Genomic DNA, 24,507 nt, shown 5'->3' with positions numbered 1-24,507 from the left:
CTTGGTCACATCTGTGTTGTATTTCATCCAGAAAGAATGTTACTTGATATTAGAAGTAAATATTAGGTTCTAAGACTGTCTGCATCAGCCACAATTTCAACCAACCAGTTATCCACAATCCAGAGAGAGGAGGTCTTTGCAGAGATTTTGAATCAACAAATTAATATAACTTGTGGGTGTTTGTGACAGTTTATTGAGATATAGATTTTAGATGATGTCTTTCAGTAATCTGTGCATGTTTCTAACCTGTTTCTCAGAACGGGGTGCTGCTCAGGACCGTTTTGGACCCAGTGACCGGTGACCTATCCGATACCAGAACACGCTACCTGGGGTCACGACCTGTCAAACTGTTCAGAGTCAGGATGCAGGGGCAGGAAGCTGTACGTGGCTCATTTACTTGATATCAACACACTTTAAAATTAGACAGCATGCTGCTATAGTTCCAACTGAAATCTGAAACAGTACATTGCATGCTCTCTTAGTCTTTTGGCTCATAATCAGACAAAGTAAGGAATTTTAACAGAAAACGTTAAGCTTTGTACTTTTGTCATTTAAGAGTTTAGGAGCATAAATCACTTAATAAATTGTTGGAAAAACCTTTTCAGTTGCAGCTGAAAAATCTGTTTTTTGTCTTTTTAATAGGTATTGGCAATGTCCAGCCGCTCCTGGCTCAGCTACTCATACCAGTCTCGCTTCCATCTGACCCCCCTCTCTTATGAGACTCTGGAGTACGCCTCCGGCTTCGCCTCAGAGCAATGCCCAGAAGGCATCGTGGCCATCTCCACCAACACACTGAGGTATGGAAGCAACAGTTAGACTGTTTAGTACACAACACAAAGCAGCATTGTTTGTCATGTTAATGTACAAATGCTGAAGATTTTGGGAGGGAAAGAACCGTGTGGCATATAGAACCAAAATGCACTGCTGGTTAGCCATGAAATTAACAGTTTATGTTCTAGTATCTACTAAAATTTGTCTCATGCTAGAGTTGAAATAATTAGTCCACGAATCATCCTTGAAATCAGTTCATCCATCTAAAGTAAAAGTGACTGCATCAGTTGAACTAGTTATTTGCTTTAGTTGTTCTTCAAAAACAAATCCTATTCCAGTCATTCTCACAGTTTAATCGAAACAACTGGACTTACGTGAGTTTCTTGAAGATGTTTCACCTGTCTTCAAGAAACTCAAGCAAGCCCAGTTGTTACGATTAAACTGCGAGAATAGCCATGACCTGGATGACTGAGAATCTTCACAGACCTATTCCAGTCATTTGCAAAGGTTTTCTGTTTTTTTTCCCTTATTTGAAAGCAAATTGAATAGAATCAGCACTTTGATGAAATCTGACTTTACAAACTTGTAAAACTGCAGAGAAGAAAGCAAACAAAACAGTGAAGTTACTGAAGCTGTACAATTAGTAATCAGTAATACTCGTCTTAGTGAAACTGTTTATCAGTGTGATGCTTTAACGGTACTCCTGTGGGTCATTTTTTAAGAGAAAAAACAAAGCAAATTAATATTACTGTGTTTCTTTAATTATCTCTTTTTCAGTTTCAATGAAAAAACTAAAAGCAGAACAGTGTTTTTACTGTGCAGCATGACTAGTTTTACATAAGAAAACAGTTTGATTGCTTCTTCTACTCCAGCTCTAATGCAAACATTCAGTTAGAGAAAAGATAAGAAATAAAGCAGGACAGTGGTTTCTTGCAGCCCCCAAATAATTAAACCTGCTTTGAAACTGAATCTCTAAATGAAAGTTCAGATGATGCTCTATTTTAGACTGACTTTGTGAACACAACCACAACTAAACAATCAGGGGGTTAATGTTTCCTTGTAAACATTAACCAATGTTTGCATAATCTAGTTAACACCAAGTCCACTGTTGGCTCTTAAAATGTGCACCGTACCTGGGTTAATGAGAAGTGAACTACAAGCCAGAGAGTGTAGAACTGCTAACTCTGGATGTTTCAACAGATTTATTCTACTGCATGCAAAAGACTTGTTGCACTTGTGGCAATGAGAATTTTCAACTTGAATGCGTGTTTAGTACTGGATTTGTGTTTGCTGCAGCGACGGAGCGAGAGAGAACTTTAGTAAACTGCTTCATAGACAAATTAAAAATGCAGCTGATGAGAGAAAAAGTGCAAGCTAATGTCCATATAGTTATAATAAATGGGACATTTTTTTAATTTCTCCAACACCGACAGCAGAACTGATATTTTAGGTTATCAATCCTCCTGTCTTAATTAATTTAGTCCCAGGGCTTCTTTCATACCAGGCTTTGTTATGCATCCCTATGTGAAATGGTTGCACAGCCGTTAACTATTTATTTTTTTACAACAAGGCAGTTATGTCATTTTGGAAACAAACCTAGTTCAAGTGCAAATCTTTCAGCCTTTGCCCCGTACATAAGAAGAATAGAGCATACACACAGTTACTTCAAGTATATAATAAGTGCACCACATAGCCTGGTATTGTGTGACACATTTCTCTGGTATGGTGTGTTGGTGGTTTGACAGTCCAACGCTGAAGTGAAAAGTTTCTTGTGGCCAGACTGTTGTGTGTTGAGGAACACAGAACATCTCAGCGTTCTCACCGCTGTGCCCCTTAAGTTCAAATGTATTTGTAACCGTCTCTCTTCTCTCTCTTGTCATTTTCTGTCTGACAGAATCTTGGCTTTGGAGAAACTCGGCGCCGTCTTCAACCAAGTGGCCTTTCCTCTGCAGTACACTCCCAGGAAGTTTGTAATCCACCAGGAGACCAACAACCTCATTTTGATCGAGACCGACCACAACGCCTACACCGAGGCGACCAAAGCTCAAAGAAAGCAACAGATGGCTGAGGTATGAAGTGCCATGTCAATGAGATAATTGAAGTAATAAATCCTTCCGACCTAAAGGGCAAAGTTAGAATCATTTTGGTGTCACACACTAATAGTTTTTTTGGGGGGCAGAACAATGGTATGCTGGCTAATAAAGTTATGGCCAAAGGAGAGTTCTGGGAGAGCTGTTACTATTTCTGTAGGTCACAACCTAAAAAGAAAGTCTTGATCTTTTGTAACAGACACTTTGCTGTGCCTGTGCTCTGTCTCCTGGGAGAGCAACCCAATACAGGTATTCTAGGAGTTTACTACGGAGCTGCTTTGATTCTGCCCTCGCCGGTGATCATACTGACCATGAGTGTGAAAACGCATCATTAAGAGTGTCGAGACCTCCCAGACTTAGCATTTATATCCCCTATTTTGTCATGTCACAATTTATAGCCGGAACACGATTGCAGCTTAGTGGCTCCGTTGTGGGAATTGATTGTGTTCACTCAGGGTCAGCAGTTGGGTTTGGCTGGGGGCCAGCTTTTTTAGCCCACTTTTTATTGCAGCAGTAGCACAAGTTGACAGAGGCAGGAAAAGAGGCACAGGCCTGTGTGTTTGCATTTATTTTGGGGTGTTTTATTCATATAAAAGAAAAAATTGCTCCCTCAGTGACTTGACTTATCTGTCGAGGAGAAGATTATTGAGTCCCTGGATGCAAAACTACCTCCTTAGCTGATAGTCGGCCATGTTAACAATTAATAAATAAATTTGTTCATTCACCCGATACTGATATATGGGAAAAAAAACACGAATATTGGCCGATACCAATGTGGTCGCCAACGTATTATACATCCCTACTTTAAAACAGATTTTCCTTCACGATTTAGAAGTTTGCCCCGATAGCTTAACTCCCTCGCTACGAAACCTCACAAAAAAGACAAGCATAGCCAGTACTTCAGTTCTATTACTTTAATCAGGTCATATGCAACCCAAATCATAGTCACACACAAAATATTCATAGACAAAGGTCCATTAATTCAACCAATCAAGTCCGTAGATTTTGAAGTAAATGTCAAAAAATAATGAGTCCAGCTGCTGGAACAAAAACCTGCTCAACTGCAATAGATGTCCAAGAATCCTGCTGCAGAAACTTTATCATATATTTGTTCGCATTTACTACCACCTCTAAAATATATGTATATTTGGAGCAGAGTTTGTCAACACACCTTCGCATTTTAGTTTCAAAGTTGTTGGAAGCATATATTAGGAGTTCTGCTGCTCCTGAATGTCAGCAGCACCTCTGCTGACAGACACTCAGCTCCTGAGCTGTGTTAATGTTTGAAAGACTTGTTTACAAATTTATGCTGCAGAATTCATCAGCACGACTGGCACAGTTAACAGTTAGACAGTAGGGAGGTGCGTTCGTTTTATGTGACTCTTACAGGTGGTCGGCACACCTGGTGGTGCAACCAGGTACTACAGCAATTCTGCAGTATATTTTCTACCATGCATGACCCTCGTCCACTGCCTTACTGTGTAATACTTTTTTATCGATTAACAATTAGTCGTTAAGATCCTTAGCTGACTCACATTCGGCCCGTCAGATTACTGTATATTTTTCTTGGTCATTATCCACAAAAAAAGTTAAGATGTCCTAACCCCTAACCACAAAGATAAATGCAATAGAAGCAGAGAGAAGTGATGACAGGAGGGACGTTGTTGCTCTGATATCGTCGGTTCTGGTCCATGTTAGTAAAGTTCTTTTCCACCAGATGTTGGTGCAACCTCCCATACCGCTGACGGGTTGCTCAGCTGACAGCGTGTTGCTTTTAGTTAACGAAACAGGATAACGTACTGAGCATACATCAATATCAATCAGCATTTGTGTCTTCAATCATCAGAGGTCAATCTGATTGACAGCCGCTACAAGCCTACTTGACAGATGTGCTTCCTCTGCTGTCTGCTGTGTGGTGAAAAACCCCTCTGGAGTGATTGCACATGCAGTCGTTGACAGTCAAACCCACTTGAATAATGGCGGCAGCAGCTGACGACAATAAATTAAGAGCAAGGGGCTCAGTTTTTCCATCACTGCTTTTTAAAAAAAATTTATATTTCTACATATTTGCACCATCCGCTTGACCTATACTGAAGCAAAAATGAAGAACAGATTCCACACTAGACATAAAAGACAGGCCTGAGAGGCAGTATCTCTTTATTTAAAGGACGCCACAACTTTCAGTCGTGTGTGAAGATTATAACTGAAAATGATAATTATTTGCATCATTGATATCATTCACTGTCTCAGTTATTGCTATAATTTTATAATTTCATATATGCCATCTGAAAACACAGTCAAAGTCACAGCTCCTGTCTTAGGATGTGCTTGTTTTGTTATTAAGATATGAAATCTAAAAGGATACACAGCAGAGAAAAATGGCAAACTCTCTTGTGCCCCTGTAGGAGATGGTGGAGGCTGCTGGAGAGGATGAAAGAGAACTGGCCGCTGAGATGGCCGCTGCTTTCCTCAACGAGAATCTCCCAGAAGCCATTTTTGGTTCGCCTAAAGCTGGAGCCGGGCAGTGGGCCTCGCTGGTGCGACTGGTCAACCCCATACAGGGTTCAACGCTGGACCAGGTGCAGCTGGAACAGAACGAAGCCGCCTTTAGGTGAGTTGATCAAATCAGAAACACTCCTCAGTGCCATCGTGTGTAGATTATACGGTCACATCCAGATGAAGCGGAGGATTGGTGATCATGTAGGAAAGAAAGAAAGTTGAGAGTCGGTTTATTAGCTGTGAGTTTTTGTTAACAGATGGATGTCACACTTAATGAAATTGTTAACAGACAGGATGGAGAGGAGTTGAAAAGAGTGGAAGAATGTGCAGAGTGTGAAGCAGAAACGCTTGATGTTGGAGAAAAGGTCCCACAAGACACAGTGCTTCAACTTTGAACTGTCAGTAGTGTCTGTTAGAGATGGGGATAAGTGAGGTAATGCAGCCCACAGACCCACCCCGGACTGTTCCCCATTTATTACACCTTTCACTCTAATTGACAGCCAGTCTAAAAGTCTCACAGGATCTCATAAATTCTCGCCAGTGGTGCTTCGAAACTGAACTTAAGATGAGACATCTTCCTGAGTGAAATCTGTTGGGCTGCAAAAGTGGATCTAACCTGGTTTCTGTTATCAGGCGGTTTAACGATTCAGTGGAGAGACCAGGTTTAGTGGTTTGGTGCGGATGAAATAGGGCTTCCTTTTTTTTTCATTCATTCCTGAGTCCAGATCCCTGTCAAGGGGTTCATAAATACAGTCATTATACTATGTGGCTGCTGCAAGCCTCAGGTCCAATAGAGATGTTCAGTTACGTTTCATTTTGCAGTAAGTTATTACATGAAGAAGACTTTAAATCAGCGCTTTTGTTAATAGTAGGTTGTCTCCCTCTTGCAGCAGTGATATAAATATGTTCCACTGAATAACAAAAAGCAAATCCAGAGGAAGGATTAACAAGCAGTCCTGTCTGATATCATGTGTTTTTGTGGTATGTTCTTAAGGCACAGATGAGTATTTTTCAGTTCTAATCATTGAATATTTCTCAGCTAACTCAAAATGACACGAATGCAGCGGACAGTTTCAGATATTTCCTTTTTACACAGTATTGGAATCTCTTTGTGGTCTATAGATGTTTAAAAAAATAAGTAGGGAACTTTCTCTTTTTAAAAAAAAAAATTTAACTGTTTATGGAACGTGTCATTTGTGCAACCCAATACCACACTATAAATGTCTAGCCGGAGTCATTTTCTAAAAATATGCACTGCAGTCCTTGTATTTAAACTATAAACTGTCAATATTACACCAATATCAAGGTAGTTGGTAGTTTAGCTATTGCTGTAGCAGCTTCAAATGCACAATGTTATGTCAAGTGTTGCTTGTTTTTAATTCTCTTCATTTCTCACATCTCCCCTTTCCCCCCGTTTCCCTGTGCTTGATGTTTTTCAGTGTTGCAGTGTGTCGTTTTACCAACACAGGAGATGATTGGTATGTTCTGGTCGGCGTTGCCAGGGACATGATTCTCAACCCGAGGTCAGTTGGCGGCGGCTTCATCTACACCTACCGGCTCACTGGTGGAGGGGAGAAGCTGGAGTTTGTGCACAAGGTGGGTTTTATAGACACTAAACTGGGTCTGATTAACTCAAATTTACCTAAACACATAATGTTTTGGTAGTTTTGCTGATTAATACAGCAAGAAAACTTGACTGTCTGTCTCATCAGACAAAGTATTTCCATACAACTGACTATAGCGTACTCTGATTTAAGAGTTTTTGGATACACTTAGTGTTTTTTTGTTGTTGTTTTTTTTTAATTTACAAGACAGAGCTCGTTAACATGCAGGCTCTATATGTGCACAGCAAATGGGACGGAAACAGGAGAGAAACATTTAAAATGAAGCAGTGCTTGCAAAAAAGAACAGTAATGTTAGTTGTAGAGCAGCCCAATTACCGGAATATAAATCATGACAACAATTTTGGCTTCTCACAATTAAAAATTTGAATAAATAAAGACGAGATAAAATTAGAAAACTGTGTTCATAAAAAACAGCCCATGTAGATAAATCACCTGAAGTAATACCTGTCTGAATTGGGCTTTTTATCTGCACAGCTTCCATGCTAGCATCTACCTTAGCCTACATGTGAGGCATTCAGGGAAAAGTGATAAATTGTAGCGTCTATTGATAAGCAGATGTTCAGCAAGTACGGCATTTGAGGTGTAATTGAATTGATATTTTTCCTTTAGGAGATGTTCTGAACTCAGATGAAGAACCTTGCTTTCAGTCTTTAATACAAAGGTTTGTGCATTTGCAGGAATGTAGCACAACATGGAAGTGAAAGCAGTACTCTGACTATTTAAATGTGAAAATGCGAGAAAAAAAAAAAGAAAAAAAGCACTGATTGTCAGTGATAAATAGGCTTATTGTATTCTCAATATTGATTCATTAATCAGGATTATCGTTTTGGCCATAATTGTGCAGCTGTAGTCAGTTGTATGGAAGTACTTTGACTATAGAGATGATGAGTGTCCTGTGATTGTTGCCGCCACACAACTGATTTATTTGACCATTTAAATCAGCGCCACAACACTATGTGGGACGAGTGCAAAGTCAAATCTGTATATCATCCAAAGCAAAGAACTACTTTGAAAGCCTTTAGCAGTGTTAAAGGATTAAAGTTTTTTTTAAAGTTATCTTTTATTTTCTATGCATCCTCTATAAAATCACCCAAATCTATTCAGGAATTATGAAGTCTTTCCAAATAGAAGTATTCAAGTAAAAAGGTGAAAATGACTTTTTTTTTTTTTTTGCAATATATACAGCAGTAACACTAAAATATTACAGTGCCAGTTTGTTCCAGTATCATGTAGCCCTACACTAAGCTTACTGTAAGTGAAATAAGATTTAGACATGTGAAAGAATACAAATTTAGCAGCATCGGTATTTAATCAACCGAAGAGAAAAGCAGTTGCTTTTCCATCTGCCCGTCCTGACAAGTGTGATGTGGTGCCATGTGACAAAGCCCTGTAGCTCCATTGTCCATGTGTCTGCTCCTCACAGCTGCATCGCGTTCAGGCTCTGATGAGGCTGTGAATCGGCTGTCACTCCAGCTAATGTGTGTCTGTCGATCAAGTCTGGTAGCCATGTGCTTCCCGCGCAGCTTTTGTGTTTATAATTAGAGAGAAAGGGTGGCCATGGGGGGGGATGGTTTGAAATGGGTGCTGAGATAAGAGCTGGACTCGAGGGACAAGGGTCTCCAGAGTGCACCCAGCAGGACAGCCCCAAATAAAGTTTTATTGACGCCAAACGCAGATGTTACTGGGTCTGGCGCCACCCGCTGCTCTCCGGGCAATTCCCCCGGAAACTCGAGCAGGGTGGAGATGATCGGGGTGAATCAGCCCACATGTGTTTGTTACCTGATGTGGATTAACAGGGGAAATGAGTCATGAGTGTTGGATTGCACAGTGGTGTCAGCCACTTCTTTTCACGGGGTTAGAGGAATTCCCCAACCACTTAACCAGATCTGATTTTTTAGATCGTTCTATCTGGTCACAACACACAACTTCTACTCATGCACATACATATGGATACTCAGACAGAGCAGAGAACGTTATGTTTTTGTGTTATATGGCACCATGCAGGTTGACATACCTGGCTGGACACATATATGCACAAGGCCGCATGGCCAGTAGTGGTGCTGGTGCAGCCTGTACCTCCGAAAACAACCTTCATTCATCAGCAAAACCAAAATTATCCAGATGTATTTATTCACAGAGCAGCCAAGTTAGATTAGTGCCTCATTTTCACCTAAAATATTTCCTACTTCTCCTAATGTACTCACTAAAAGAATTTCTGCTCCCTAATTCTTGTTTTTCATGTATAAGTGTTGTTTTTGGTTTTTTATTTCCTACTTCTCCTAATGTACTCACTAAAAGAATTTCTGCTCCCTAATTCTTGTTTTTCATGTATAAGTGTTGTTTTTGGTTTTTTTTTTTTCCTGTTTGAGATCAATCTTCAGTGTGAATCCCTAATTTCTGGTCCTCAATCGCACCTACTTCCTTGTGCTTTGAGTTTGAACAGCACATCTGGAAACACCTGCTGATGCAGATTAACTACCTTGTTCCTTTTTGCTTTGCTCACTCAGGCCATGGTGTACGGTTTTTACATATGACAATCCTTCAACTAGTTTCATTCCCTCTGCATGTTGTAGATCAACATATGCAGCAATTTTTGGTGCCACCCAAAGATTTTAGCCAGCAAAAAAGGAAAATCACTGGCACCAAAATCATAAGAATTGAGGATTAGAAAAAAAAATAAAGGGGGGAACACTTTAATTGATTGGGGGTTCATTTTTTCAAACATAATAGACATTTTTGTTTATTAAATGGCCCGAAATAAAAAGAACATGCATAGACTTCTTTCAAAAATGGTAACAGAGTCATTGCGTTCAATGAATATGGACCGATGGGGCTTAATTTCATGCAAAGTCACCCCCCAAAAGCCCATTTTGATCCAGAAAAACTGCTGCTACTTGCTACATAAGCTTGACTTGAACGTAAATGTCAAGTAGTTTGGTGCCTAAATTCATCTTCTGAGACCTAAAAATAATGCCAGCGGTGTGAGAGACACTGAAGAAGATAGCCTTAAATCATCACTGCATCTCAAATGTAGACAAGCTAACATCTCAGAGTCGGAACAGCATCAGTGGTAGATGACTGCAGTGTCAGCACTCTTACCCTGTTGTTAGTCTGACAGTCAGCAAGCTGTTGCCTTAATGTGAGAGCAAAAGCTTTAAGTCCTCTTTAAACATGTTCAAGTGCTAAACAAGAATGCCGTCTGTACTTGAATCAATGATTTTGAACAACAGGACTTAAAAACAGCTCATGTGAAGAGAAGGACATTTAAAAAGGTTAATGCTGCAGTTACTGAAAGCACAATGAACACAGTGAAGTAGGATCCCTTTTTGCAGACACACTGTCCTTTGCTGGCTTCAAGCTGCTTTGTAGGATTTATTGCAATTAACATGAAACATGCATCAAAGCAGCAATAGGCCTGTTGAAGGCCACGGAAAAGCAACAGGATGCTGATTAGAATGGGCGTTTTAAGTTACCTCGTAGTTCATCAACGACAGGAAAAGTATTGAAAATGTTTACCTTGTGACCAGTATAATCTTGTTTGAGAAATGGAATTTATGAACATATTTTCAACTAATAATGAGGTTTTTAAATGTTCAACTGCGTCATACATAAAAAAAACAAAAAAAAAAAAAACAAAACTGACGCCATGATAATTACCTTTTAATTAATGCAACAACAAATGCACAGTCGTATGTTTATGTTCAGTTTTCTGATTCACATTTCTGAAACATAGAAGAGGAATCCTAAAAAATAATCTGATTTAAAGTTTACTAACTTGGTTTGCTATTACGAGATTTGAAGTTGTTATATTGTCCTTAGCAGCTGCCTTGTAACGTTATTAAGCAGGAACATACAGCTGAGCTCAAACCTGTTTATACATAGCACATATTTTGATTCATGTATGATCAGTAGTTTTATTCTGGTATTGATGACAAAAGAGGGTAGGACATGATGTTACAGATACATTTGGACTATTTCTGTGTTTAATTGTTGTTTTTTTTAACTGTTTTATTGAATGTGCTATGTCCAAAATTATTCATACCCATTGGAATTGTAAATTTTTTATGTAGTTTAAAAAAAAAAAAAAAAAAGCAGCTTTTTTTCCCCCTGTTTCGAGCATTCTAAAACACTACACATTGGGAGCAGCCGATACATTAGTTTGCTGCTTCAAACTAGTCTGTTGCAAGTCATGGCTCAAACCAAAGAGCTTAGCGAGCTCGCTATTATTGTCCATCACTGAGAGAGAGTTGTGGCTGCTCAGGAGACTGACAAAGACTATAAAACCATATTCAAGTGTTTTCAAGTTGCCAGTGGCCACAGCGCAAAAAGTACAAGGGTGTTCCACACTGGGTGTGGTGTAGGATGCCAAGAGTGGCCCCGGCACTGGCAGGAATGGTAATGTGAGAGGCCTCGAAGAATCCAAGATTCACCACCAACACCATCCTGATGAATCTGAGCAGTTACGGTACCAACATCTCAGTCAGACACTTTATGAGGCTGGTGTTCATCAACTCAGACCAAGGAGGACTTGGCTTCTCCAAGACAGGCACACAAAAGTTCACCTGAACACAGAAGAAAGCTGCTGTTGTCGAGTGAGATGGAAAATGGCGTTGTTCCAACACAAGGATGTAGCTTTCATTAGGCAAAGAAAAGAAGCTTTTAACCCCAAGAACACCATCCTCACAGTCAAGCTGGAGGTGGCTATGTAATGCTTCGGGTGTGGCTTTCAGTCGATGGACCAGCAGTCCTGGCCGAGTAAACAGCATCATTAGGAAAGAGGAGCCCTTTAAGACTCTGGAGGAAGACCCTGTTCAGTCTGCAGAAAAACTTGGACCTTGGCCAGCGTTGAACCTTCCAGCAAGACAACATCAAACTAAATTGGTCAGACAATAGTTTAACAAAAAACAGTGTAACCGTTTAGGAGCGACCCAGCCAGCATCCAGACCATCGAAGACCATCTGTGGAGGAACTAAAGACCAGAGTGGTGGCAAGGAAACCTTCTAACCTCAAAAACCTGGAGATCATTACAGGAGTGGTTCAGAATCCCAGTGGAGATGTGCAGAAAGCTTGTTGGCAATTGTAAGAACTATTTGAAAAAAAAAATGCCACTGATTACAGAGTAAAGGTATGAATAGTTTTAGAAATGGTAGGTTTTTGGGAGGGAAAAAATAAATAAAAAACAAAAGCAGCACAGAAGTAGTTCAAATGTATCACGAGCTGGTCTGGTATGAGGTCTTATTATCTTTTGCCTCATGTTTGTCATTTCCAGCCACAAGAAACATATTTGTCAAATGAAAATTCACTCCAAGTTAAAAATTGGCACAGGGACAAATAATTTTGATCTTAATTGTGCACAATGTTCTTCAGAGGTTTAATGAAGTTTATCTGTTTTTTAAATGTGTGTATATATAAAAGCCATGTTACATAAACCAGAAGGTCTCATGGTTGATGCAGGGGAGTAGACAGAAGAACAGACTTTTGTGTCTACGAACCATTTAAACAAAGAGCTTGGGCCGGTCTTGATCTTCTTCACACCACCTGAGATCCATGTCATGACCTAAGGGGATTTGGAGATTAGGTCTAAAGCTGTGCTTAGCTAGACATTGGACCCATCTTCAAAAAGGTCTTAGACTGAAGAAATACTAGCTGTCTTTGCTTTAGACAAACTCACTGCGTCTTCACCTGAATTTTCCTTAAAATTGTTTTTTCTTTTTTTATTGCCAGACCCCAGTAGAGGACGTGCCTTTGGCCATTGCACCATTCCAGGGACGAGTCCTGGTGGGAGTTGGGAAACTGCTGAGAATCTACGACCTGGGCAAAAAGAAGCTGCTGCGCAAGTGTGAGAACAAGGTAAGAGCTTAATACACAAACATCTGTACACCTAATGTAGGCCTTTGTGTTGTGTGAGCTGTTAAAGGAAGCATGTTAGATTGTCACTTTCAGACAGTTTTCCAGACTATGATTAACCCTCTGGTAGGTGTGAAAGGCAAAATTACACCATTCGTCAGAGCCAAAAACTGTAAAAACCGACAGAATTGAATTTCCCTTCTGGGATAAATAAAGTATTTTTCAGAATCATTGGATTTTCAACTTCGCAGTGGCTTTGGTTGTATCGCTTTTAGTCTGGTCTGAAAAATTCACACCTTAATATTGTGATATTTCATTAAAATCACCATATTCTACATGTGTAGATGTAAAACTTGCTAAAAAATAAACCAAACTCCAGATGCTGTGAGAACACTAACATTTCTGCAGTCCTCGGTGTAGCTGTAAAGCAACAACCAACAGTCACGTGACAAAAAATCTGGGACTTTTCAGCTAAACTGTTGGCTGTGGAGACAAGTACAGTTATAAATGTAAGCTGTAAAATATGTACAATATGTAGAGACACAATTTTTTCCTCAGTATTGGCAATGTGAAGAAGTGAATAATCGAAGAAATTCAACTTTTTGTTATTTCTTTTTTTTGAATTCTTGGCATTATAACTGTGCTGTGCTGCTAAAGAGACATTTAGTGACTGTGAAAGGAGAAAAAAAACAGAAACTAATTGGGTTTCAGAGGGTTAAATCTAGTTCTAGACTAAAATAAAAAAAATAAAAATCAATGAAGATCTGACTGGAAAAAAAAAATAGTCCAAGGCTAGGCTTTACCAATGTCTGTCACCCTTTTGTAAGCACACCTGCTAAAACCATGAAGTATTGTTTCACAGTGTGTGCAATTTATCAAAGCAGCTCTGATTAATGACATCTTAGGCAAGCAGTTTTATTTAACAGTCTCTTCCCACACAGTTAATAGCCTAGTCGCTATTAATCCTTTAGTTTTGACACCCTAAAATGTGGCCTTCACTTGTTTTCTCTTTAGCGTTTACCTACATTCAGCAGCTCTGTCCTCAGAAGTGTCCTGGTTTGGTCTTTTAAGGAAACCGTCTTGTAGCTACAAAATGCAACTTGGACTAGACACTTGAAAAACGTAGTGTCGGTCCTTGGAGACATAGCTCAGGGGCCATCCACAGCGAAAAGCCACCTTTCACCCAAACCACGACCAACTGATTGGTCAGGGGGAGAGTTCACATCCTTTAACATGATGAGCTTCGTCTCAGGACGGCACCACAGCTGCCACAGAGACAGTCGTGAACTTCTAAATGCATGTAACACGATCTGAATTATCATTTAAATCTCTTCATTTAGGAGTTTTAAAGCTTTGCGGTGTACGACAGAAATAGCCAGATAATTGTGGACCAGAAAGGCCATGCGGGCAGTCTTTATCTCTGTCATGTGTGAGGCCTGATTTGATAAAAGCGACACACGTTTATCAAATAACTGCACTTACAAGGTCTCTAACAGTCTGACTACTCCTGAACATGGTTTTCTGAGCTGCACTCCAGGGTTTACTACAGCCTCACTGATACTTCAGCTGCAGAGACATTTGTAGGTAATTACAGACTTAAAAGCCTGTTAAGGGTCATTAGGGTCAGATAATAGGCTTTCTTGATTTCAGATCTACCTGTATTCCCCGAATTTCTCTTAATGACTTAATCTGGTAAGAGAAACCGCGGTACAGATAAGGGTTTATTTTTAGCATTTGAATCATCTAAGTAAAGGATATTAGCCTTTAGAAAACAAATAAAGCCCTTAATCCAGTGACTGTTGGTAACTTCACTGTATTTAAACCGCGGCTTTTCCTTCCTCTGAAGACAAAGACTTTTTTATCCAAGTGCACAACAGCGACGGTTTTAATTAGTCGGATTTTCGAAATCAGTACTAACACAGTCTGCGGCTTTTCCAACTGCTCCTTTTGTAGATGAGTTAATTAAATTCTGAAGCACTTTAAGGTAAAATTACCCAAAGCTGCACAGTTTTGTAAAGTGGAGATGTACCTTCTCTCCACAAAGAACAAACAACCTTCAGCGAGTATCTGTCCTATTGTCAGCAGCCTTGTATCCAAAGTGCTTTTGGAAACAACAAAAATATCAGTTGCGCAAAAAAGTTTATTCATTCACTTGAGCTGGTTTTTGACTTCAGTTAGAATGAAAGAATAATTACATCTTTTGTGATTATAAACTGTTCCTGAAGACTTCTCTTGTAGATGGCCAAAGTTTTGTTTGTTTCTTCTAAGTTTCGTAGCAGCTTGAAAACGTCTGGTTTTGTTTCCGGCCTCTTCTACTCTGTTTATCGCAGCTCTCTGATGACGCTACACAGCTTAGTTTATTTGCGCTACAGCAGCTAATGGAAACAAGTCTAATATGCTTTTTCTTTTTGAACGTTCCCAACAAATGTACTTGATAATTACATGGAAACAGCTCACACAACAACTTTCTTAGTTTGTCACACATAGTTTATGATGTGGCCCAAACTGTTTTGCACATGCAGATTGACAATCTGACAATATATTCATTTCATCACCAGTTGTCTGATATCGCTCATTTAAACTGGATACAGGCTAAACTCCTCACCGGCTCAACATCTGCTTATCCACTGTCACAATTTTTAGTCATTTTACTCCTTTCATGCAGGCTACTTGCTGTTAGACGTGTGTGTGACAAAAATAGTTTGAAAAGGATGAAATAATGTGTTCTAATGTCAGATTTGATCGACTTTTCTGTGAGTGGAGCGCGTTTTAAATACCAATACTGCAATAGATCAAGGTAATTTAACTGTGAGAAGTCAAAGTCACTGTTAATATTTAATTCTGCAGCCCTTACACTACCTTAGCTGCTGTGATTGAATGCAGTCGTTTCTTTTTCTCCAGCAGCTCAGCTGGTATCCTCTGCTTGTACCTGCACTCGTTACTAGTTGTGTCAGACGTTTGCCTCTTCAGCAGCTTCTTCCACTATATAATCAGCTATTGACGCTTTATCTTTGGAACACGGTAGCAGCTTGAATGGATTGTGTTATTTGTCAGGCAGGGAGAAGAAAATATCCGTTGTTGTTAAAAGTAGGACAACAGAGTAGCTACTCATGCCGACAAATCAGCCTCATGATCATTGGACACCTGCACGAATGCACAAAACATAAACGTTTGCTCACAGTCTGGAGCCATGACAAGCATTTTGTTTGCAGAGTATTTAGATGTCGGAGCAATTATGTCATTATGTCATATGTCTCAGTAAAGAAGCTTGCAGAGCAGTTCTATATCACATCATGTTTTGAGTCTACTTAGTACCTCACTCGTCATCTTCCTCTTCCTCTCCAGCACGTTCCCAACCTGGTGACCGGCATCCACACCATTGGCCAGCGTGTGATCGTGTCCGACGTCCAGGAGAGTCTGTTCTGGGTTCGTTACCGACGCAACGAGAACCAGCTCATCATCTTCGCCGATGACACGTATCCCCGCTGGGTGACGACAGCCTGTCTGCTCGACTACGACACCATGGCCTCCGCTGACAAGTTTGGAAACATCAGCATCGTAAGTACGGGGACGAGGACACGTACTGGTAGAATAAGCTGCTGACTAAACTCATCAACTTGAGTCAAAGCAGACAATGTCAGTTTAGTAGGGCTTTACTAATTCACTTGTCTCTTCTCTTTGCTAGTTTCTGTCTCTTTCTCCTTTTTACAGTCATATTAAACACAGTGAAGCTGTTTGCAGTTATAACAAAGCTTTAAAACAGTACATTTGCATTGATCTTATTACATTATCGAGCGTCTCCAGATGTCATTTCAGCCGTTAATCTTGTGTGACTGTCAAGAGGGTGCTAAAACATCTGGAGCCCTTTGGGATTAACAAGATGAGAAGACATAACATCCCTTCATGGTGTGTTTGATTTTTCCCAGGTGCGTCTTCCCCCGAACACCAGCGATGATGTGGATGAAGACCCCACAGGGAACAAAGCTTTGTGGGACAGGGGCCTCCTTAATGGAGCATCACAGAAGGTAAAAGCGCTGTCATTATTCACCAATCCATCCGTCTCATACAGGTTTCTGGAAGCAAGCCACTGTCACATAAAAAATGATTTGTTAAAGTTTTGCCTGCTTGCTTTTTACTGGTGAGTGTTTGTGTCAACTCTACTAGGAGCTGCAGATGCCAGTGTGTAACCTGAATGTAATAGAAATGCATTGCTCTAGTCTGACAGGAGAAGTCAGACTGAACATGCTTTGTCCAGGTCCAGGCCTACTTTCATGCTTGTGCTGTCAGTTTAGTTTAGAATAAAAAACTAAAAAGATCCGTTTGATTTTCTCAATTGGTTTAAGTAAGTTTGCATTGATAACACATCATCATAATGATTGCAAAGCTCTCTCCTTCTTAATTATGATGGAGAAGCTAGTAGAGCATCAGACAAGGCCAGTGGTGTCATTGCTGCACAGTTCAAGTTTTATCTGGAGGTCTTTAAGAGTCGAAGGCAGCCTGTTTGTCAGCATTTATATTGTAAAAGATCGTGACAGTTTTTTTTTTTGTTTTTTTTGCTCCTGTCACACTTTTACTTACTCGTGGGCTCATTCTTCGACGCTGCACCTCCTTTGGCTAAATTACCTGACAGAACTGCACATTATGTTCAAGGGCTGTTGAAGAGTTGAAAATCTGGCAACTGTTGGTCTGATAAATTACGTAATTTTTGTGATTTGTAATTTGTAATTTTTATTTTTTAAAAGATAAGATTCCCTTCAAAACTTCTGGAGAGTTTTTTTGGGAATCAGAGGGTTAATGCTGCTGTAGGCTTTAAAGAAAAAACAAGTCGAGTGACTCGGGCCGCCTTGTGCTGCAGCTGAAATGGCCGTCCGGTCGGTGCTGGAGTCTGGCCCGGTGCCCTGATGTGCTTCCTCCACTGCTCTGACCTCCGCAGACACACACCACCATCAACCACAAGTTTAACCTCCTCACAAATGCAGCACAAGTCGCACACTCAGGAGAAACACACACGGCATCACTCATCCCATATTTTAAATCCTGGTCAAAAACTGTTTAGGTAGCACATAGACTGGGAAAGTCCCTCCAATTTTGACATTATGAGCTGGTCCCAGTTGCCTTTGTGACACAGTGTTTGTCTGCTATTTCTGCCGCTGCACACATTGATTTGCTGGAGTTTGGAAATGTACTGCGTCTATTAATAGATGCGGGCGTGGACGCCTGAACTCGTCTTTATCCAAAATGTTGTGTATGTGTGTGATCGCATTTGGCCGGTTGAACCTAATTATCCATACATGTCCTCGGCTAAATGCTGCCTTACATTAAATTAGATGCATTCCGCTTTTATTTGGACACAGAGAGACAGCTGTCTGTTGAGCAAAGTGAAAGGATTGACTGTTTTGACCACAAAAGTCAAACACAATCACACACTTGTGTTGCTAAAGCATGTGAATATGGAAATCCTAAAAAAAAAAAAAAGTAATATAAAAAGTGTACAGTTAAGGTCAAAAGTTGATGTGAACCACACGAGAGAGCACATGGATGTATCTGGATTTTTAAAAAACATGATTCCTATCACAGCTATATTAAGAGAACCTCAAGAGTTCAGCCTCTTTTTTTCTTTGGGTTTATTGCTGGTTTTCTAAAAACGGGAGCAAATCTTTTGGCTCACATTTACATTTATCTGACTTACCTACCTCAAACTTCTTTTGTCATCATTTATTAACTGACCCATATTCTGAAATTTACGTCTTCAACTGACACAAAAACGGTGGCAAAGTATGACACGTCCCACATGGTGTGAGACAGCAGCTACAATCCTGTTGATTTCGTCACCTTCCCTCAAATACCTAATGAGGTAATCGTCTGGTCCTGCACCGGCCGTGCGCAAAGTTTTGAGTAGCGCTTAGGGAGTCCTTCATTTTCCCAGGACCAGAATAACCTGTGCTGACCTCTTTCCCTTAACTCCTCGACACTTAGGAAACATCTTGTGAGCTGCGTGTTGAGCTACTTTGTCGAATGTATCACTTCCACTGCGTTTGAATGGTACACAGCAGCAAGTTGTGACCAAAGTGAGATCAGAGGAACTTTGCTTCGGTTCCTGTTTTATTTTGTCCAACATTTGATTTTTCTGAAATGGTCACAGTGGAGATCCCCACGCACCTTTAGAGTCCAGCTGATGCAGATCAAACACTTGGAATACAAAGAAATCACAACTTAAGAATGCTGTCACACCTTTAAAAACTCTCTGAACTTTTAATTATTAACTGAAAATTGGAAGTACAAGTCATGCATTTTGCTCATACGTCAAGTGGCTCGTTTGTCAGTTGGCAAGCAGGTTTATTTATGTAGCACCTTGTTATATGTACGTACTTCACAAGTTAATGTTGAAAAAAGTCAATAAAAAATGTACCTGGAAAAGAAGAGATAAGTTAGATGAAGAACACACAGATTTATAGAATTAAATAATTAAAGAAGGCAAGATGAGAAAATAAAAGCATGTAAAAAAAAAATACAATAGAAAAGAAATTAATTCAAATTAAGTGAAGAAAAATGCAAAGTTCATTTAAAGTACAGGCAGTTTAGACCAGATTTTATAATAAAGCTGATTACTTAGAGCAGTAGAGAAAAGAAAACGATGATGTGATCACAAACTCCGCATAAAGTTTTCTGTAGAACTGATAACGTTTGCTTGCTTGGCAGCTTTAGTGCAGCAAGAAGTGGATGGATTAGCGCCAAGTTTTGTAGAAGCATGTTTGGCCTCCAGAGGACAAAAGCTATTGACTTTATCACCTCAGGAAGGTTCACATGTGTGGGCTGTGAGTAAAATGACTCGAAAGCTTTTGGATGTTTTTGAGAAAATCCTGGCATAACTAAAGCTGTATCCTGTAACTTCAGCTGTGAAAACATGCTAACAGGCTAAACTCCGAGGCTAACCAGGCTAAACATTATACTCTGCTGTTAGCATTTAGCCTGAAGCACCACTGTACAGCATCACAGAACCAACAGTGTGTTCTGAAAGCGTTTCAGGTCAGTTATGAAAGACAGTAGGTGCAGAGGTTCATCATTCACAGTCTTTTCTTAGTGCTTTGAGGCTTTCTATTAAATCTTGTGCGGGATTCATGTTTCCCCTCCCAGGAGACTTTGTGGTTGGTGTCACACAGAGCTGCTGTTGTTTTCAGAGGGAAGCTGTGTCCTGTGCATGTCTGGCTCACTAGTGTCTGGAGCACAGGGTTTATTTTAACTCTGTACTTTCGTGGTCCCATGGCGTCAGTGTCATGTATGTCCCATACGTGGTTTGGTCAGCCTAATGGTGGGGTTTTATTGCTACCGAATGCTGCCTTTGTACACAAGGTACATCCTGATTATTGCCTCTAATTATCGGTGCAGTCGTTTTTTGATGATTATTGGATTAAGTCATCTGCACCAATTTCCTTTAAGCACAGGATGACAGTGTGTCTTCTCTCTGACCTTGGCACAGACACCACTCTTAATGTGCTTCGTACGTATGTGCAGCTGTCAGGACAGATGATTTGGGGAGTTGGGACATAAAATGGCTTCAGGTGACATGTCTGATACGATTTCATTTCTCATGTCCTCATGGAGTTCTTTGTATTTACCTGTTTGATTCACAGCAGCCAGATTAAAGCTGTATGTGACAACAAAAACACATAACCTGTGTCACCCCTCTGCTCTTCCTGTCTCTCCAGGCCGAGGTAATCGTGAACTACCATGTAGGAGAGACCGTGTTGTCGCTCCAGAAAACCACTCTGATCCCTGGAGGTTCTGAGTCGCTGGTCTACACCACACTGTCCGGAGGCATCGGCATACTGGTCCCGTTCACTTCACACGAGGTAAAACACAAACCTATTGGATGCAATCGAAAAGTTCAGAGACTTTGCCTATAAAAATCAGAAACTGCACCGGATTTAAATCTGGCCACAGTGTTCAAATTGCTTCTGCAACACTTGCAACCTTCCCTGGAAGCCTCTTTATTCAAACATGTCAGGTACCATCTGCAGCAGAAACCTATTAGAAATAAAAGCGCTGTTGTTTTTATACTGCAGTGCAAGACAACAATACCACGAACATTTTGAAGGCACTACCTCAGTAGAATGTGTGCATAACAAAGTCTAACATGCTCTAACATAGACAGTCTATAAGAGACATTCTCAAAAAAGATAACAACAGGATAGTAGAACTTAAAATGACAGCTCTTCACTTTTTAATTTCATTTTGGGGAAGAGCAAGAAGTCACAGGGAGCCCAATCTGGTGAGTAGGGAGCGACGATTGTGTTGCTGTGGTAGTAAAACTCTGCCTTGACAGAGCGATTCCTGGTGCACATGAATCTTGAAGGAAGCAACTAGCATGCTTGTGGTGCTCCTGGCCTGATGCACCTTGTCTGGTTTTGGAAACTGCAACTCTTCCACTGTGAAAACTGCAGCTTATTCTCTTGGTGGTAGCTGCAGACCCACTTCCCATCACAGGTGATGATCCTAGATACGAACACTGGATCATCGGCACTGCTGACTGACACAAAATGTAGCATTTGTTTTCTGCTCCAGTTTTTGGTCCATGGAGGAAATGCAAATGTGCACCTATCAATGGGCTCAAAAAAACAGTCCAGTGGTTGATAGCGAACAGTCAAGAGGCCTTGCACATGTTGCACATGCTCTACGAACAGTCTGATTGCATCTCATATGTGTAATTTTCTGATTCATTCCTTAAACATCAACACACACACAGAGCTGGATGACAGTAAAGCTGTGCCCCTTAAAGACACCATATATGGACATGTGGATGCATTTCATTGTAGTGTAATATTTTTTTTGTGTGCAGTAACTTTAATTGCTCATTGCATTTATCTCACTCCTCTCTCTTTTTCTGCAGGATCATGACTTCTTCCAGCATTTAGAGATGCACATGCGCTCTGAGTTCCCTCCCCTCTGTGGCCGAGACCATCTCAGCTTTAGATCCTACTACTTTCCCGTCAAGGTGGGCGATGTTTTACCATGTCTGTGCTCTCTCGTGCAGTCTAATTCCACCTCATCTCTTCCGGTTATATGCAGCTGAGCATGATGGAAACTTTTTGTCTTCTTTGTTCCAGAATGTGATCGATGGAGATCTGTGCGAGCAGTTCAACAGCATGGATCCTCACAAGCAGAAAAGCGTTGCTGAGGAGCTGGACAGAACGCCGCCCGAAGTCTCCAAGAAACTGGAGGACATCCGCACTCGCTACGCCTTCTAACCACACCCACACACCTTCACACAGCAGCACACTCATTCTAGGAATACATATAACAATGTGACACACAAATTCTGCTGTGCAACCGTTTTCCCCCGTTACGGATTCAGACTGATGGCGTCATGCGGTTGACAGTGAGCAGACACACACTGTGCTACATGCAAATACACCAGCAGCCACACTGTCTGGTAACTGTCCTACATCGGCCACCGATGACGCAAATGACCCCTTTCTCAACGCTGCAATTACCTGCAATGAGAAGTGCGAGCTGTTTACAGACACGCCACAGATAGATGTTCACCAGAGCAGTTACTGAGAAGTCAGCGTCGGTGTTTGACACCTCGTCTGTGCTGTTTGTCAGCAGAAACCACACATGCAGCCGCTACACGGAAACATGATGAGTCTCAGCTCTTTTAACATTACGAGACAGTTATTTTTTCACACGTACAGCCGTGTGAAAATAATTCAGAAGCAGTTTTTGCTCTGTCATCTGTTCACATTATCACACTGAACTGAAATCTTCTGCGAATGAGTGAATGAAGACATTTTATTTAAAGACTTTTTTTTTTTTTTTTTTTTAAGATTTCCCCAAGTAGTAGTTATTCCCTGATGTACACCAAGTGTGGAGATTGATTTCATGCTGTCTGGACGGATGAGGCATGTGAGCCTGACAATATTTTTGTGTCTTTAACGGGTTATTTAGAAAGAAGAAGTATTTCATTTTGCGTGTCCTCTAACTTTGATCTCAACAAAATGAATTTTTGTATGGTGTGACTGTTTTAATTTGTATTCATTAGAATCATCTGTTAATGATACATATACCATGGTCCCAGATGGTACTGTCAAGCCTCTCTCAGCCTCTCACCCTACCTGTCTTTTTGAGCTCATTAAAGCATATTGCTTACTTGCAGCCAAACAGAAGCTGACCTCTAAACCGAGTCCAAGCTTCGGGCCACGGTTCAAGAAGTGTTGCCATACTGCGGCATTAGACGACGGGTGCACGCAGACTAAATAAGTGGGTGGAAAAATACTGCAGGTTTGCACTGGGTGTTGTTCTTGTCAGTCCAGTAAATTCCCAACCTCAGCCACAGACATAGCATTCCACAGTAGTCACAGAATTTCGGGGGTTTGTGGGACAGGGGCAGTGGTCTGTTTTTGTAAATAAAGTTGTTTTTGTACTTTATGAAACAATGTTTGTGTGTCATTTTTCTGCCACACTGGGTGTAGAAAGCCACCGCTCGGCCAAAGGATCTGTGAATACATTTGTCTCAATCATTAACACATTAGAGGCCAGAAATTAAATGTTAGTTAGAAATGTTAGTTTAAGCTGATAAGTGATTTTGATCTTGTGGGCAGAATAACATCATTATTGAGCAGTTATCAGCTGAGTTTCGGTTTAAGTCTTGAGTGCAAACTTCACAGCTTTAAAGTGCTGAACTAGACAGATGAGGAAACGTTTCAGTTGCAGCAGCGAGGTGAGCCAGGCACGTCAAGCTGTGGTTCAAACGACAGTTGAGAAGTTATTTAATGAGGAAGGAGAAGTTCTTTATATTTGGACATAATAGGCCAGTTGTTTGTAGTTTTTAAAGGTGCAGGTTTTGATTTTTATTTTGTATTTTTTTAAATGTGGAAGATGTGCCTGTTGACTTTCTTGCAGAAAATTACAATACATGACCAATAACAGTTTATCTGTACAATAAATGTGGAGCTGCTGTGCTTGAGATCAAGAATGGAAGCAGGAAAAAGCAGCCTGGCTCTGATAAATATGTCCAGCAGCACCTCTAAAGCTTGATAATTAACATATCCTGGAGCTTATCCTGGATCATGTTTGAGTTATCAGGGGAACTGACTGTGATGGATTGAATTTCTGTCATTTTTTGAAAACCCTATAAAGCCATTTTTCTTATTAGATACATCGGCTTTAGAAAGTGAAAACCCTGCTGTATGAAATCAGTCACAAGCTGAAGATTTAAGAGTAGATTATTCTTGTAATGCATGACAGCTATGGTAACCCTGTGTTTTATTGTCATATGTTGAGAATTTAAGTACCGTACCAATTAAGGTATTTATGTAAACCCCCACATCATGATTGCTGTGCATGCTATGTTTTAATTCCTATGTTGATTTAATTGTTGAATGAAACCAAACAAAGATTAAAAGCTTATCCCTAAAATCTCACATTTTCCTCTCTTCACGCTACAGAGGCTATTTTAATAGCCATGCAAGCAAAAAAATGACCCCCTACCCCCAAAAAATGTCCTTTATAGGACATCTGGAGTGGACCTCTTGCTGTTAATACATAGATTTATTGCCCTGGCTGTCTGAATTTCTGCCTAAAGAAGATTTGCTGCACAAGAAAAGCGCGGTGACAGAAAAGTGAACTCTTATTCTTTTATAAGCTAGAACTGAAGCAAAACTACAGAGGCACAGTGA

The 24,507-nt window shown here is 40.4% G+C and overlaps 1 protein-coding gene across 1 annotated transcript in view; it reads left to right on the top strand.

Moving 5' to 3' along the window:
• Window positions 1-23,262, top strand: part of sf3b3 (splicing factor 3b, subunit 3) — a 34,545-nt gene extending 11,283 nt beyond the window's left edge. The window contains exons 16-26 of the mRNA XM_008294421.1: window positions 258-380; window positions 643-797; window positions 2,666-2,840; window positions 5,267-5,472; window positions 6,800-6,956; window positions 12,710-12,835; window positions 16,178-16,390; window positions 16,759-16,857; window positions 20,539-20,682; window positions 21,720-21,824; window positions 21,937-23,262. Of these exons, the coding sequence (XP_008292643.1) occupies window positions 258-380; window positions 643-797; window positions 2,666-2,840; window positions 5,267-5,472; window positions 6,800-6,956; window positions 12,710-12,835; window positions 16,178-16,390; window positions 16,759-16,857; window positions 20,539-20,682; window positions 21,720-21,824; window positions 21,937-22,077 (1,644 nt within the window). The 3' untranslated portion in view covers window positions 22,078-23,262. The remainder of the gene's footprint in view (window positions 1-257; window positions 381-642; window positions 798-2,665; window positions 2,841-5,266; window positions 5,473-6,799; window positions 6,957-12,709; window positions 12,836-16,177; window positions 16,391-16,758; window positions 16,858-20,538; window positions 20,683-21,719; window positions 21,825-21,936) is intronic.
• Window positions 23,263-24,507: the final 1,245 nt, after the last annotated feature.

This window comes from Stegastes partitus, unplaced genomic scaffold (assembly GCF_000690725.1).
Source record: "Stegastes partitus isolate 25-593 unplaced genomic scaffold, Stegastes_partitus-1.0.2 Scaffold962, whole genome shotgun sequence".
NCBI classification, from domain to species: Eukaryota; Metazoa; Chordata; class Actinopteri; family Pomacentridae; genus Stegastes; species Stegastes partitus.
The sequence above is the reverse complement of the archived record's forward strand: the minus strand, read 5'-3'. Positions and strand labels throughout refer to the sequence as shown.